The sequence below is a fragment of the Panicum virgatum genome, chromosome 4N (assembly GCF_016808335.1).
Source record: "Panicum virgatum strain AP13 chromosome 4N, P.virgatum_v5, whole genome shotgun sequence".
Taxonomy (NCBI): Eukaryota; Viridiplantae; Streptophyta; class Magnoliopsida; order Poales; family Poaceae; genus Panicum; species Panicum virgatum.
Window position 1 is genome coordinate 18,920,284 of NC_053148.1, and position 15,813 is coordinate 18,936,096.

At 45.3% G+C, this 15,813-nt stretch overlaps 1 protein-coding gene across 1 annotated transcript; it reads right to left on the reverse strand.

Moving 5' to 3' along the window:
• Positions 1-12,790: 12,790 nt before the first annotated feature.
• On the reverse strand, positions 12,791-14,998 carry LOC120670898 (L-type lectin-domain containing receptor kinase SIT2-like). The gene has a single exon (XM_039951080.1). The coding sequence runs from the start codon at positions 14,896-14,898 to the stop codon at positions 12,892-12,894; it is 2,007 nt and encodes a 668-aa protein (XP_039807014.1). The 5' UTR covers positions 14,899-14,998; the 3' UTR covers positions 12,791-12,891.
• Between the last annotated feature and the right edge of the window lie 815 nt (positions 14,999-15,813).

Below are 15,813 nucleotides of genomic sequence, written 5' to 3' on the forward strand. Positions count from 1 at the left end.
GTTTGGGCCCATCTTTGGCCGATGCTCTCCTTGTGGGCCCCTTGTTCAGGATTCACGGTGCCCGGCCTTGGTTGGTCCGTTTGCTTTGTCAAATGGACCTCTTTTGGATGTGTAACGCAAGCAGTGATGTTCTGTGTATTTCTGTTGTGTCTTCTGCGTTTTTTCATGTTATTCCCGACTTGTGTCCTTGCAATCAATAATTCACCAAAGCTCGTGGAACTTGTTAGAAATAACTCCTACCACTACTATTGATGTTCATTTTTTACGTTTTTATGCAGGAGTTGACAGCAAATATTTTGCACTTAAGGACCGTCAACAAGCCTCCACCGAAGTAAACATTTTCAGAGGCCGAAAAGAAGTACTTCAAATCTTAGTCCAACCAAAGTACGGCAAACCCCTCTCGGACTATGACCGCCAAATCACAAAGTCCTATGAGAAGAAAAGTAATCGTCGGTACAACCAAGTTCCCCAGCTCGGACAACAATCCAAGCAAACAATACCCCCTCTGAAAGTGCTTTCCAAAAAGGATGAAGCTACTGCTCAATTTGTTCTGGAAAGCGGCCTCACAAAAGCTCAGCTCGAAGGGGGAGAAATCGAGGTTCACCCAGGGTCAACCAGAGAACCATTCAAGTTGGGGGAACCTCTTATGTGGGAAGAGTTGATTCTGCGGCTACCAACTAGGATGCGTGAGTTGCATCAATGGTACATGAGATCAACTGCAGAGGAGAATATAATGTTTAGTGCTCGAGTTCAAGATAGGCATTTCCATCGGGGGATTGATGACGTATGGATTGAATTTATAAATCTTTATGGTCTATACCATCAAGACGCCTTAGACAAATCTCTCCTCAGTGTATTTTCTATGTAAGTGTTTTCAATCATTTCTATAGTACTCTAGCTCTACTAATTATGTGTTTTCTCATCCTCTCCCTTCATTTTTAATTGTCTAGGATGATGGTGCAAGAATGCCAGAAAAAAAGGATCTACCACGTCGGCTTCATAGACCCATCTAATATACATGAGGAGAGTGTCATGAAATGGCCTAATCGGACCGAGAACAACATATTCATGGCCTTGGATAGGCAGAACACTTGTCAATACATTATGTTCCCGTATAACTTCGAGTGATTTCTTTACCTTTTTTCATCATTTACCTATATATATATATATGTGTGTGTGTGTGTGTGTGTGTGTGTGTGTGTGTGTGTGTGTAATCAACATTTCTCCTATATATATGTGTGTATGAAATAGTTTCCACTGGATCCTTCTTATTATCGAGATTGATTGTACGATTCTTTGAGGAAGCCAAAAGAATATTATCAAGACCTCATAAACATCATGCAAAAGGCATGGGCTCGCTTCCTCAAAAAAATATATAGGAATCACGTCAACACCATGCATATATATACATGTAAATATATATACATACATGTATATATATATGTATATATATGTATATATATATATGTACATATATATGTGTATGAAACAGTTTCCACTGGATCCTTCTTATTATCGAGATTGATTGTACGATTCTTTGAGGAAGCCAAAAGAATATTATCAAGACCTCATAAACATCATGCAAAAGGCATGGGCTTGCTTCCTCAAAAAAATATATAGGAATCACGTCAACACCATGCGTATATATACATGTAAATATATATATATATATATATATATATATATATATATGTGTGTGTGTGTGTGTGTGTGTGTGTGTGTGTGTGTGTGTGTGTGTGTATGTGTGTGTGTGTATATATATATATGTATGTACATATATATGTATGTATGTACATACATACATATATATGTATATATATATACATATATATGTATGTATGTACATACATATATATACATGTATACATATATATATATATTTATATGTATATATACATGCATACATACATATGTATGTATACATACATACATACATACATACATATATACAACTACATATATATATACATATATATATATGTAGTGTTTGAGACAGCAGCAAGGAAACAACCTATGTGGCTACTATGTATGTGAGCACATGCAAGGTTTTTGCACCCACAACTCGATGACACAACATGAATTCAATGTACGTAGAACAACATTACTAATAATTACTTGCATTTAATTTCATCAAAGTATTAATTAAAAATATTGGTGTTTGCACTTGACAGATTACTGCTATGGCAGAGGCCCTCATCGAACCGGAAATAATCAAAGCAATTCAAGAATCAATCTATGAATTCCAGCTAGATGAGGTCATAAATCCAAATGGAGAATTTTATGCGGATCCTAGGATAAGTGTGGGTCGACTGGATCCGAATAAGGACATCAGCGATGAAGAGGCAGAGAACTAGTATCTTGTACAAATTTGTTGAATAAAACTTATGTGCATGACAACTTGTAAATAGTTCATGAATCCCGAGTGCATTATATCATATATTAGAAGTAAATGTAATATTTCAAGTGTATATAAATATAATAAATGTAGCCTTTTGTATGCTAGATACGAACACAAATATGCAGACATACACGAATACGAATACACAGATGTACACAAATATGTATACGCAAACGTCCACGAATATGAATTAGTTGAAAACTAAAAAAGGAAAAAATAAAAAAAGGACATCTAGTACCGGTCGGTATCACCAACCGGTACTAAATGGCTGCTTCAGGTGCGCCTCCGTGGCAAGCACTTTAGTACTGGTCCGTGTTACCGACCGGTACTAAAGTGCCTCTTTAGTACCGGGTGGCCTGACCGGTACTAAGTGACGGCGCACTTATCGGCCAGGCGGTACCGGGCGCGGAACCGGTACAAACCGGGGGTTCCGGCCCAGTACAAATGACAGTTTTTCTAGCAGTGATACCCCTCAAATAAACATTACAGGCATCATATATATATCATAATAAGCATCATAGGCATCGCATATATATCACAATAAGGATCACAGGCATTTCATATAGTCACAAGCAATTCACAAATGCAAATAAACTAGTATCGTAACTCCACAGCCACAAAGTAGTCCACAAATGCAAATGCAAGCTAGTCGTCCAGACAATTATTCCACAACTACAACTACTCACTGAGGTGGCCAATGCAGCCATTGCGACAAATCTAGGTCATTAGGCCCATCATTCTATGCCGCCGATTGATTCTGCACAAAGGAGAAGAGATTGCATGTGTGAGATAAGATTTAATGGTAGGAACGTACAAACTAAATCATTCAAACTCACAGGAGTGCCATGAGGAGGAGGTGGAGAAGGGAATAGCATCGGTGGTGGAGGTTGGCCCATCTTCTCGCCAAGACTCTGCATCCACTACGACACCTGTCATCATCTACGGTGTAGAGTTTTTCACTATGACACCTTTCGTAAAGTTCTTGATGTCTCGTCTGAATGGATGGTCAAGAGGGAGGAATTGTCGATGTTTGTCGAACAAAGAGTACTTTCCAACCTTCCTCAACCAAATGAACTTCAAAGCTGCCTTGCATACTGGGCATGGGAACTTCCCGTGAACATACCAGCCGCAGAATAGCCCATACGCCGGCAAGTCATGCAGGGAGTAGTGGTACCAAACATACATTTTAAAGTTTGTCTTTGTAGCTCGATCGTATGTCCATACCCCTTCCTCCCAAGCACGGACCAAATCATCAATCAGAGGCTTCATGTACACACTCATATTATTCCCCGGGTGTTCAGGAATTATCAACGACAAGAATATGTTCTGTCGTTGAAAGAGGGCATCGGGGGTGGGGGGTGGGACTGAGGGGAATAACGAACACGGGCCAACAAGTGTATGGGGCAGCCACCATTCCATAAGGATGGAACCCATATGTTGCCCGCGCAACACGTACATTACGAGCCTCTAGAGCTTTCGCATGATGAATCCCAACAAAATGGGTCCATGATTCAGCATCGGATGGGTGTACAAGCTTCTCAGGATTGTGTCGACGACCATTTTTGTGCCATGTCATCTGTTTTGCAGATTGTCATCTGTTTTGCAGATTCTTCGGTCATGTAAAGCCATTGGATCCTCTGTACGAACGGAAGGTACCGTAGGATTTTCACGGGGATCGTGAACTGCCTTTTTTGACCATCACCAGAGTCTACCTCTAGGAACCTAGTTTGCCGTGTTTGCCATGTGCCTAGCTCTTTGCTGTGAGCAACTTCTTGGGCACATGACAAACACATTATATGCCGAGTGCCGGACAAAAAACTCACGGCAAATTGGGTTTTTGCCGAGGGCAATGAAAAAACATAAGGCAAATATTTCTCTTTGTCGTTTGTCTAACTCCTGGCACATGGCAAAGATGTCACCATGGACGGAAGTTGCCCGGCCATTAAAATTTTGCTGTGGGATCTCGGTGACACACGGCAAAATGGAAGCTTTCACTATGTAAGAAATGACCTATAGTGACGCGCACAAAGGTGACGGGCAGTTGTCGCCCGTCACCCCTCAAGTAAAGGTGACGGGCTTCATCTCCGTGCGTCATCTTGGATCATTTTGGGGCCTCACTAGAAACATGACCCGTCACCTTTGCGAGAGAGCAAAGGTGACGGGGCTTAACATTGCAAGTCACCTATACTACAGGTGACGCGCTACATTCTTAGCGCGTCACCTATAGTCCATACAAAAGTGACGGGCCAGGACCTAAGAAGCAAAGGTAACAGCCTTTACTTAGTGCGTCACCGCGTCTTGTGATGCGCTTAACCTGTGGTCCTTGAAAAGTGACGTATTACGTGTATAGTTTGTCACCTATGTGTATGCCCTATCTAACAAAAGGATGAAAATTGCGAGGTAACAATGCTGAGATTATTGCAAGATATATATAAAGGGACCTGCATACAAACTACGATATACATAGTCATGGCAGCTCCCTGATAACTTCCACCACCTTGAAGATGGCGTAGACATATCCGGCAACGTCCTCCACAAGTGGCGAGTTCACCTCCAGTTTCCCAAGGCGGACGAGGTAGTCGTTCAACTCGTTGAATGAATCCTTCATGATGCCGATTGCCCAGGTATCGTCGAGGCCGAAGGGGTGGTCCGGATCGAACCCCGGATCATCAGGTGCCGGAGTAGGGGCTGGAGCCGATGCTGGAGCAGGGGCCGGCGTAGGCACCGGGGCCGGTACCAGAGCCGGAGCCGGAGCAGGGGCCGACGCAGGCACCGGGGCCGGAGCAGGGGCCAGCGCAGGAGCCGGGGCTGGAGCCATAGCAGGAGGAGGCGACTGGCGATGGCGGCGAGGGGAGAAGAAGGCAACGACAACGATGACGTTCAGTCCACTTGAACGTAGCGGCGGCGGCTGTAGTGAGAGCCGGAACCCAACATCGTTGTACCTAGGGCGCGCGAGAGTAGGGGTGTGAGGAGAGCGGCCGTGAGGCAGTATATAATGGCGACGGCCAGAGATCGTGGGATCGAGAGATGAATGCGAAACTACGCGCGGTTGCTGAGAGGGAGCGCGGTTGCGGAGATGGCTTGCGTGTGCAGTCGTGCACAGAGAGGGCACCGGCGGTTGCGATTCCCAGCAATTGAATGTTGCTAGGCGCGTCACATGACATAGGTGACGTGCTACATATATTGCGCGTCACTTATGTGACGCCAGTTGTAGTTTCAGGTGACATAGGTGATGGGCAACATATATCACACCTCACCTTTCTCTTTCGTTTGAATATATAGAACGACACTTGGCCGTTTCCTCTTCCAAACCCTAGCCCACTTCCACCTCTCCTCGCCTCCTCCACGCCGCCGCGCGTGGGCCGGGACCAGCGCCTCCTCATCCTCCACGCCGCCGACCGACCGCTGCCCTCCTCCTCCTCGGGCGTCGATGACCGCCGCCTCTTTGTCGCTGGTGAGCCCCTCCTCCTTGGGCCCCAGACCGCTGCCTCCACAAAGCCATCGCGGGACCGGTACCTGTCGTCCCTGGTCCATGTCGCCGTCTGACCATCACTCTCCTCCACGCCACCGCGTGTGGGCTGGGACCAGAGCCTCCTCATCCTCCACGCCGCCGACCGACTACCGCCCTCCTCCTCCTCGAGCGTCACTGACCGCCACCTCCTCATCGGCAGTGAGCCTCTCCTCCTACTCGGGCGTCGCTGACCTCCTACACTTAGCTTGTACATAACGATTATGTGACATGGTTCTAACCCTAGCTTGTACATAATGATTAGATCACCGTGGTGTTATGTGTCAGTCACCCTCAATCGTGGTCAGATATTTCTCCTATTCCATGATTTTTGCATCCTTCACCATTCTTTGTGGTCAGGTTATTTCTCCTATTCCTATTTCATTTTGACCGAGCTCTGACCCAAGCCATGGCCAAGCTGCGGCCCTGCGGCCATGGTCGTCGAGCTCACGGCCGAGCCAGCTGCCGCGGTCAGCCCAGGCCATGGCCGCCGCCCCCCACGGCCTCCAGGCCCCCTCCGGCCAGTGCTCCGTCCGGTTAATTTTTACAGCATAATTTATTTCAATTTCTAGTGAATTAGTTCAAATTCTAGTGAATTTGTTTAATTTCTAGCTCAATTTCTTGTGAATTAGTTTAATTTTTAGTTAGTTTAATTAGTTAGTTAGTTCGTTAGTTAGTTTGTTCAATTAGATTAGTTAGTTTAGTTTAGTTAATTTAGTTGTTTAGTTTAGTTAGTAGTGTATATAGCTAGATATATAGTTATGGTAATTTAGTTAGAGTTAGTGATATATAGTTACATTTACAGTAATTTAGATTAGTTAGTAGTGTATATAGCTAGACATTCATAATATTTGCTTTGGTTTTGCAATAAGGATCATGCACCACCGCCTCTAGCCGTTGCCACACTCGCTGTGCCATCGCACCGTCGCCCCTCGCCGTGCCTTCCGTGCAGGTTGGTTTGATGTCGGCCATTGTACCATTGTATGTGATTGTCTGCCATTGTGCCGTTGTATGTATGTCGGCCATGGTGCCGTTATTTTGTTGCAGGTTTTGGAAACCTCACCGTGCAGGGGAGGTGCAGCCAAAATTTTGATTTGACCCTATTTTGTTCTTTTTTTAGGAGAGGTAGCACCGACCACTGTGGCCCATCTCCACCAACACGCGCTTCACTGACTCGCCTACCGTCGAGCCCTAGGTGAGCACATGCAAAAGACCCCTCTGTCCGTATCACATTCGTAGATCATGCAACCTAGTTAGGCATCTCCCGTTCGAAAGAGATACGTTTTGAAATACGCATATCTTTGCATATCTAGAACCGTATCTGTTTCAAATTGTCCATATTTTTTGGACAGCCTGAGGATGCGTAGATGAGGTTAGTTTTCATGCACTTCTTGGATAGGTTGCGGGAAATGAAAGGCCTGATTTCATTTCTTGGTTCAAACAGAAGTTAATGTCCAATTTATCTTGTTCATAGTATGACATTACAAGTTGCTCATACGTGCGAATAATATGACGAACTATCCTGCTTGAACTTGCAAGCCCAAACCGATGTGTCTATGAGTGCCGAGTTGTGGCAGGTTGCCAATGGCTGTGCCTATAGAGTCAAGTCATTTGGAGCTTATGGTGTGAATGAATATCACTTTCACACAACAAGGCACGAGCAGAGTCGGCCCAATCGAAGAATCACAAATACCAGAGTTTTTACGCCAGGAGACGATGGGCTCGAGTACTATGGAAGAATCGAAGAAATATACAAACTCATGTTTCATGATTCCAAACCTCTAAAACCTGCCATATTCAAATGCCATTGGTTTTATCCTCAAGCTGTGAGACGGACCCCGAATCTTGGGCTAGTTGAAATTCAACAGTCACTCGTGTACCCAGGAGACGATCTCTATTTTGTGGCTCAACAGGCCACGCAAGTTTATTATCTCTCATACCCATTCCAAACTGACGATCGTCTCAAGGGTTGGGATGTTGTGTATAAGGTATCACAACACAGTAAACTACATGTCCCGAACAATGAGGATTACAACATACACCCAAACACATATGCCGGTGAGTCCTTTCAAGAAGATGGGCTAGAAGGGAGTTTTGAGATAGACTTAACCGAAGCAATTGGAATGGAAGTAGACAATGAAAGGGTTCTTAACGAGGATGTCGGGGATGAGGTTCATAATGTGAAGGACTTAGAATTACTTGAGCGATTACATTTAGGCAATGATAGTAATGATGACAGCGTTCCTCCTTTAGAGCACGGCGTTGATTATATCGACATGCATGATAGCGATGATGAGACATATGATCCAGCTAATCCCGATCATGATGAGTATTTCTAATACAAGTAATAACCATACTAATTAATTTACTAGCTGTAATACTATGTTATTTTCTAATTATATTTTGTTTATTTTAGTAGTTGTACTAACTTATTTACTACTTGTACTAATTTATTTCTAATACATCTACTGATTGGTTTACTTTTTTTAATTCCAAGAGATTGATCAAAGATGTGCTCCCGGACGACTCGATAGAGAGGCAGGGGAAGAGGGAATGGTGGAGTGAGTTCATCGGCGCCTGCAGTAGCTGAGGCCTCCGGCACGGCTCGGGGGAGGAGGGGAAGGAAGGGGGCTCGCATGAGGTCACCCTCACCTGTAGCCTCCGCTTCGTCTAAGGAGGAGGACGACGACACGGTACCTGAGCCGTACGCCTCTGGTGAGCAGGAGGAGGAGGAGGAGGAGGAGGAGGAGGAGGAGGAGGAGGGGCCATACCTACCGTCAGGCAGCAAGGCCCCTCGAGGCTCCCGAATCGATCAATACCTTTAGAGAGACAGCCGATTATTCGCATTGATGGGAAAAGGTAAGTAACTTCAGATGTTATCACTATGTTTTCTTTTGATATATTCAAAATCACAATTGAGACTAATATTTTGTATTAATCACTTGGGCAGGAATTTTGTGATCGTTGCTCCATGTGCTCACAAACGCATGCCCAATGACATGCTGGGGCTGCTCTGCAGGCTACACTACCCTGGCCACATGCAGATTGCTGGCCAACTTCAGCCGATGTTGTCATGGGAGAACTACATCGCCGCCGAAGACCGCATAGATCGAGAAGGCTGGGAATATCGCAACAAGGCGGAGCGAGTGTTGAACGAACTGTGGGTAAGTCTTCCTGGCAGTACATTTCTAAATACATCGCATTTATTGTACATTCTTGAAATAATGACTTCGTTCGTGTTTATGCACAACATTTCTACATATGTGAGGAGGGACTGCTGCCCAAGGCGAGGCAGGTGGCTAACAAAGCCTGTTACAAGCTAATGGCGGATATGCTTTACGATACGTGCATCCAGGCCATCATAGACTACAAGGCTTGCATCAAACACATGAAGGTCGGCAAACCGGTTGCGAGAAACATTAGGCTCACCCGGGAACAATACCTGCAGGTAAATATATGCAACATTATTAATACTGACTTTTTCTTCGATCAAGTATGCTCCATTTGATCTTCTTATATGTTATGTAATTGATGATGTGCAGGTGCCTCCGTGGTGGTTAGCCGGGGATACTCAGTGCTGGGAAATGATAGTGGACATGTGTTGCACGAAAGGTTGGGTGGAGATCCACAACGCTTGCCGGGAGCGGCATTTGATGATGCCAGGTGCACCGCACCATCAGGGCAACCGTCACCTCACCGAGTATGTGGCTAGATGGGTATGTGAATTCATTTCTTTATTCTAACGCTCAATTTTGCATAATTTCTAATCATCTTGCTTTTTTCACAGTGGGCGGCACATGGTGGCCAGCCTTGCTCCCAGCTCTTGGCATATGCTTTGGCCCACAAGGGGAACGCGACGTCTGATGTCACCTACAACCCGGAGGACCTACCCGAAGTGTACAGCAACACGACCTTCCACAGCCGCCTCAGTGATTACACCTCGATGGCAAGGGAGGTCCATGGGCTGGAGTTTGATCCGAGCACGCAATCCCTTGATGGAGAAATCGTCATGAGGGTGGGATTAGGCAAGAAGCATGGCCTGTTCTGGATTGGCGACAACCCACTCGACACGGCCAGTACTCCCACTCTCTCACAGATTCGAGTTAGGAGCACCAGCTCAAGCCCAGCCATTCGCCCACGGCCAGACACTGCATAGACCCAGATGGAGGCACTCAAGTCTGTTTCATCTGTCGTTCCTTGATTTTTACATACGTTTGCTTTGTATTCTAACCCTGGGATCAAATATTGTAGGCCCAGATGGAAGCAGACTTTCAAGCATGGCAGGAGGCGGCGGAGGCGAGGTGGCAGACTGAGCGGGAGCAGATGCAGCAGAGATTGGATCAGGCTCTTTAGTGCATGCAAACTCTGGGCTCGGCGATGGGTCTTTCACCGCCACCATTCACTCCGATTCCACTTCCTCCTCGTGCAACTACTCCAACTCCTGTGAGTGACTTGATAATCTTTTAGTTTCATTTGTCATAGTGACTTAGCACTTTTAATGATGGATAAACCTACAATGACTTAGAACTAATGACTTAGGATACAACTACAATGAATTACTTCGAATGTTCCTAACTTAAATCTTGTCTCACACATGCAATGTATTCACCTATGTGCAGAATCAATCGGCGGCAGCCAATGATGAGCCAGTCAATCCAGACATGTCACCGTCTGTGCCACCTCAGTGGACGTCTCAGCCGCTGCCTCAGTGGATGCCTCAATGGCCGCCGTGGTGGCCGCAGCCGCCGCCGCCACTGCCGCCGGCGGTGGCCTAGTGACATCTATGGACTAGGTTTGTATGGATATATATGTTTGCTTTGCATTTGGACTTGTATGGACGTCTATGGCTTGTGGTTGTGGATGAACGAGTTTATTTGCATTTGTGGACTACATAAAATGCCTGAGATGCTTATTGTGATACATGAGATGACTGTGATGTTTATTGTGATATATATGAACTGGCTGTGCTGATTGGGGTACCATATACAGAAAAAAAAATGGGAAAATATGGTCACTTTGCCGTGTGCTTTTACCATGGCACATGGCAAAGAGGGCTTATGACAAGCTAGAAGCAGGCTTTGCCGTGTGTAATTGCCATGGCACATGGCAAAGATTCAAACTTTGTCGTGTACCTTGACACACGGGAAATGTTAAATCTTTGTCGTGTGTACTTCTTCTGGCACACGGCAAAATTTAAATCTTTACCGTGTGCCTCGCCGTCAGGGCACACGGCAAAGCTGCCATTCCCTATCAAGTCGCCATCGAGTTCACTTTTTTTTGCCATGGGCCAGCGGGGCGCACGGCAAAACTTTTGTCGTGTGCCTGAGAAACGACCCACGGCAAAGGGATACTTTGTCGGCGCTTGTATGCCGTGAGCTGTTTGCCGTGTGTTACACATGGCAAACACTTTGCCGTGTGCTTTTCGGCCTTTGCCGTATGCCTTTGGCATACGGCAAACTGGGTGAATCCCGTAGTGATTGATAATAACTTCATCTACTATAAGATTAAGATGCATGTATGCGAGCATTTATGTCCGTACTCTGTGTTTTTTTATGAAAAAAAAAACTTGAAGTGGATTTGGTCAAGGTAAAACTTGTGGCCTTGTGGGTCGTAATAAATGTAACTTTTTGTATGGGACTATGGGGTACTTGTAAGTTTGGGTGATTTCCATGGGGAATTGAATTTAACGATTGCCTTGCCCTTCTATTAACTTTCGTGGAACTTGGAGCGAAGATACATATATATGAAAATCAACAAAGGAGACTGAACAGAAGTCACCTCAAGATCTTGGTTTCTAGAAGATATGGTACCGTGAGTGGCAGGGAACAATCTGCAGTACGAGTCTTCTGTGATTTGGTTGCTTCCCTGTGGTTCCTGTGGTTCCGGGTTACCTGATTGTCCAGATGCCATCAGTCTGGACCAGGTCATAGCTACCACATAAAAGACAAAGCGAAATTTTTACCATCATGTAAGCTACAACCTTGGAGAGAACAAAAAAATATCTACCACTGCACGGTGTATTGATCTCATTTAATTAACACTTTCCACAATCTTTTTTACCCTTTCCTCTGCAATTTGAACCTGTTGAAATAACTCAAATACCTTTAACCAAATCACATTGATGAGAGACCTAAATAAGTCAAATTAAAGAAGGTTGAAGTCCCATTCACTTCAGAGATACGTACTTGTCAATAATTCATGGTTGCCTTGTGAACAGGATATTTGATGTGAGCCATCTACCAACACAAAACTTCATTGACTATGGAGGGTTGATTAGTCCCCAGTACAGTCGATGTCAGGTCACACTCAAAATTGAAGATGGAGGGTGCACAACTTTGACGATCGTCGTCACACTTCCTTGATTTCACATTGCTGTTACAAGTATCTGCCTTGATGTTTTGGCTCACCAAATAAATCAAGAATGCAGTTGTCTTAAGTTTTCACTCTCTACACCTAGATGTTTTGTAAGAGGTAATAAAGTGTTTTATTTTCATGTTCACACTGGTATGTAACATGATCTTTTCTCATTGTTAATTACTTTCGTGGATTTTAGTGTTCCTCTGGATTAGGCGTGGTGTAAGCCTACATGAACAAATACTACTTATTTATTCCTTATCCTTTGAATGTTAATTGTGTAGTCCTGATATTAAACTACTTATATGCTGGAATCAATTTGTCAACAATCTTTTCTCACCATCTGAGAAAACTCAAATACATTGCTAATTTTGCGACCAAATGTTTTAAGGTGTGCCGTTAATTACCACTTGCTGCTTGTTGCATGGGCAGTAACTATATACAGTTGTTCAGTTCAGCTTGCTGCAGCTGCAGTCGCCTTGTCATTCTGTTGCTGTAGCTGCGCAGGCTAAGCTGCTTGGTGAGCAATCTCTTCCGAACAGAGCGATATATTAACCGGGAAACAAAATTGTTTTATACATAACTATTTTGTGGGACAAGCACAAAAGGTAACACGCAAGCCATCTTCCTACTAAGGGGCTAGAGAAGTTGTACTGATGCTTGCCATAGAAGACGATGGATATGATTGTACATATGAGTCAAATCCTTGGTTCTGCGTCGTTAGTGCCAGCATGTGGAAGCTCATGTTGGTAGGCCTCAGCTCTGGCAGTGGTACCTCCTTACTCAGGAACTGTTCCACTTGCCGCATGCTGGGCCTTGCATTCACAAAAGGATGCGAGCACATGAGCCCCAACTCGAGCACCAGACACGCCTCACTGACAATGAAATCACCATGGAGGTTTGCATCAACCGTGTCAGCAAGCGTTCCTCCACGCCAATGCTCCAGCACCCAATCAACCAGCATAATCTGGCTGCCAATTGCATCTTGGAAAATAGGCCTTCTCCCACAAGTGACCTCAAGGATGAATGTACCAAAGGCGAAGACGTCTGTCAGAGGGGTTGCCTTGCTTGTGCGTGCAAGCTCTGGGGCTAGGTAACCTATTGTACCAACCACATGAGTGCTTTGTGGGTCTGTGCCATGGTTGTACAACCTTGCTAGGCCGAAATCGCCTAGCCGTCCATTCATCCCACTGTCGAGGAGCACGTTACTTGCTTTGATATCTCGATGGATGACTACTTTCTCCCACTCCTCATGGAGGTAGAGTAGGCCAGATGCAATGTCCTTGATGATCTTAAACCTTTGAGGCCAACTCAGAGTTGGTCTTTTGTCTTGATCATACAGGTACTTGTCAAGACTTCCATTAGACATGTACTCATACACCAGAAGGAGTTCACCTTTTCTTCGGCAATAGCCAAGTAAACGCACCAGATTGCGATGCTGGAGACGACCTAGACTCGCAACCTCAGCGATGAATTCCTTCATGCCCTGGCTCGAGTTATGTGACACCTTCTTCACAGCAATGTCAAGATCAGAAATAGGAAGCACACCTTTGTAGACTCTCCCAAACCCTCCAACGCCAAGCAAGTTCTTGTTTCTGAATCCTTCAGTGGCACGATGCAGATCCTTGTAGGGGAACCGGTGTGGCCCGAACTCAACCTCCCAATCTTCCCGTAGCTCAGAGTACTTCCTTCTTCTACGCATCAATAAAATGATGGCAGTGCCGAGGCAAAAGACGACCGCTGCAGATGCTATTGGGAGGACGATCTCCAAAACCTTGGACCGAGCCTTTGGGCCCTCACGGGGCAACTTCGGCAGCTTGGTAATGTCGATAGCCGGAGCAGGAACGTCCATGGCGAAGCTCCAGCCCAGCACGTAGTGCCTCGAGTTGAATGAGCCTGTGGCCGATGAGAAACCGACATACGCCATGTCGGTCAGCACCGAAGACAGGTTGTAGATGGCCGAGATCAGCGGCTTGGCAGGTTTGGCCAAGCTGAGAGGAGCTAAGGTCACGTTGATCCGGATGCTAGCTGCGTCGTAGTCGACCCACACTCGCATCTCCTCGTGGCTTATTAGCGAGAGATTCTTAAAGCTTCCTTCATCATCGTAGTAGCCGGCATCGCTGGAGTCCAGAGAAATGAGGCTGTTGATGTCCACGCCGACGTGGTTGTCGTTGATGTCGCGGAACTCGTCCTGCTGCAAGGTGTCCAGCTCGACGGCGAATATCCGGTTGCGCTCGTCGCCGTTGCTGGTGACATTGACGAGGCCCAGGTACTGGCTCGCCAGCGCAGTGGAGAAATCCGTGGTTGGGGACACGACAAAGATGATGCCGTGGGCACTCATGTCTGGGTAAGCGGAGAGGATGCCAAATACGAATGAGGTGGAGAACGACCTCACCGCGCCTGCGCCACCGCTCTCCCGGAAGCGGAGCGGCGTCGGGTGGAAGGCGTGGCCTTTGAGCTGGAGCGTGCCGTTGGTCAGCTCCAGGAGCCCGGCCGGCCTGACAGTGGCCGTGCCGTCCATGGTGAGGTTGGCGCTGGTGAAGCTAGAGTAGATGAACTGGTCATCGCCGGCTCCGCGGACGAGCGCAGAAAGGGTTTGGACGACTCCGAGGAGGAGGACGCTGATGGTGATATTCATCAGAGGTATGGATGTTTGTTCGTTACTCAGCTTGCTTCTTAGAATCTAGGACGAGAAGGCAAAGGGGGGGCACTAGTGGGCGAGCGTTCGCTGTGGCAAGCTAGCAGCGAACGAATGTTGATTGAAAACATCTACCGACGCGCGCGCATACATATAAGCTAGCAGAGCACGTGTTTTTTTCTTCCCTATTCCCCTGTCTGACTTCTTTATTTATTTTTTTACTTTATTTTACATGATACTTTGAAGTTAGCTCAGAAGTGATCTTGGTGCATATCTTTTTCACCTTTCGGGACAGCGGATAAGGTTAGTAGTACGCGGGCCGGGAAATTGCTTTGACATCTATATCGAAGTAAAAGTATCATAGAGAAACGATCCTTCTCATTCCCATAACTAAACAAAAAAAACCCGATGAGTAAAAATAAAAAACACTTTGGAATCGTATATAATATTAAATACTTTATACATATCAAAACCCTATCTCTCTGAAATTCAAAAAATACTTTGAAATTGTATATTTAGAACTTTGTAGTGGGTATATGGAACTTTAAACTTTTATATTTCCAAACTTCACACATCAAATTTGGGAACTTTCTACTAGCATGTGCACATTGTAAACATTGTACACTCAAATCCAAACCATTGTTCTGCTAATAGAATCTTTGAAATTATGTATAAAAAACCTTTTAATTTGGTGCAGCATTCAAAAAATTTTGAAGACATATACCAAAACTTTCTACTCCTATATCTGAAACTTACTACTAGCATATATCGAACATTGTACTTCCAAATGCAAAACTTTAATTCAAACCTTGCACTCTAAAAACAACTTTGTAATAACATGTTTTCAAAGTTTCTACATCGGAGTCCACAACTTTGCAGTTCCAAAATCTTATACACTAAATCAAGAACTTTGTA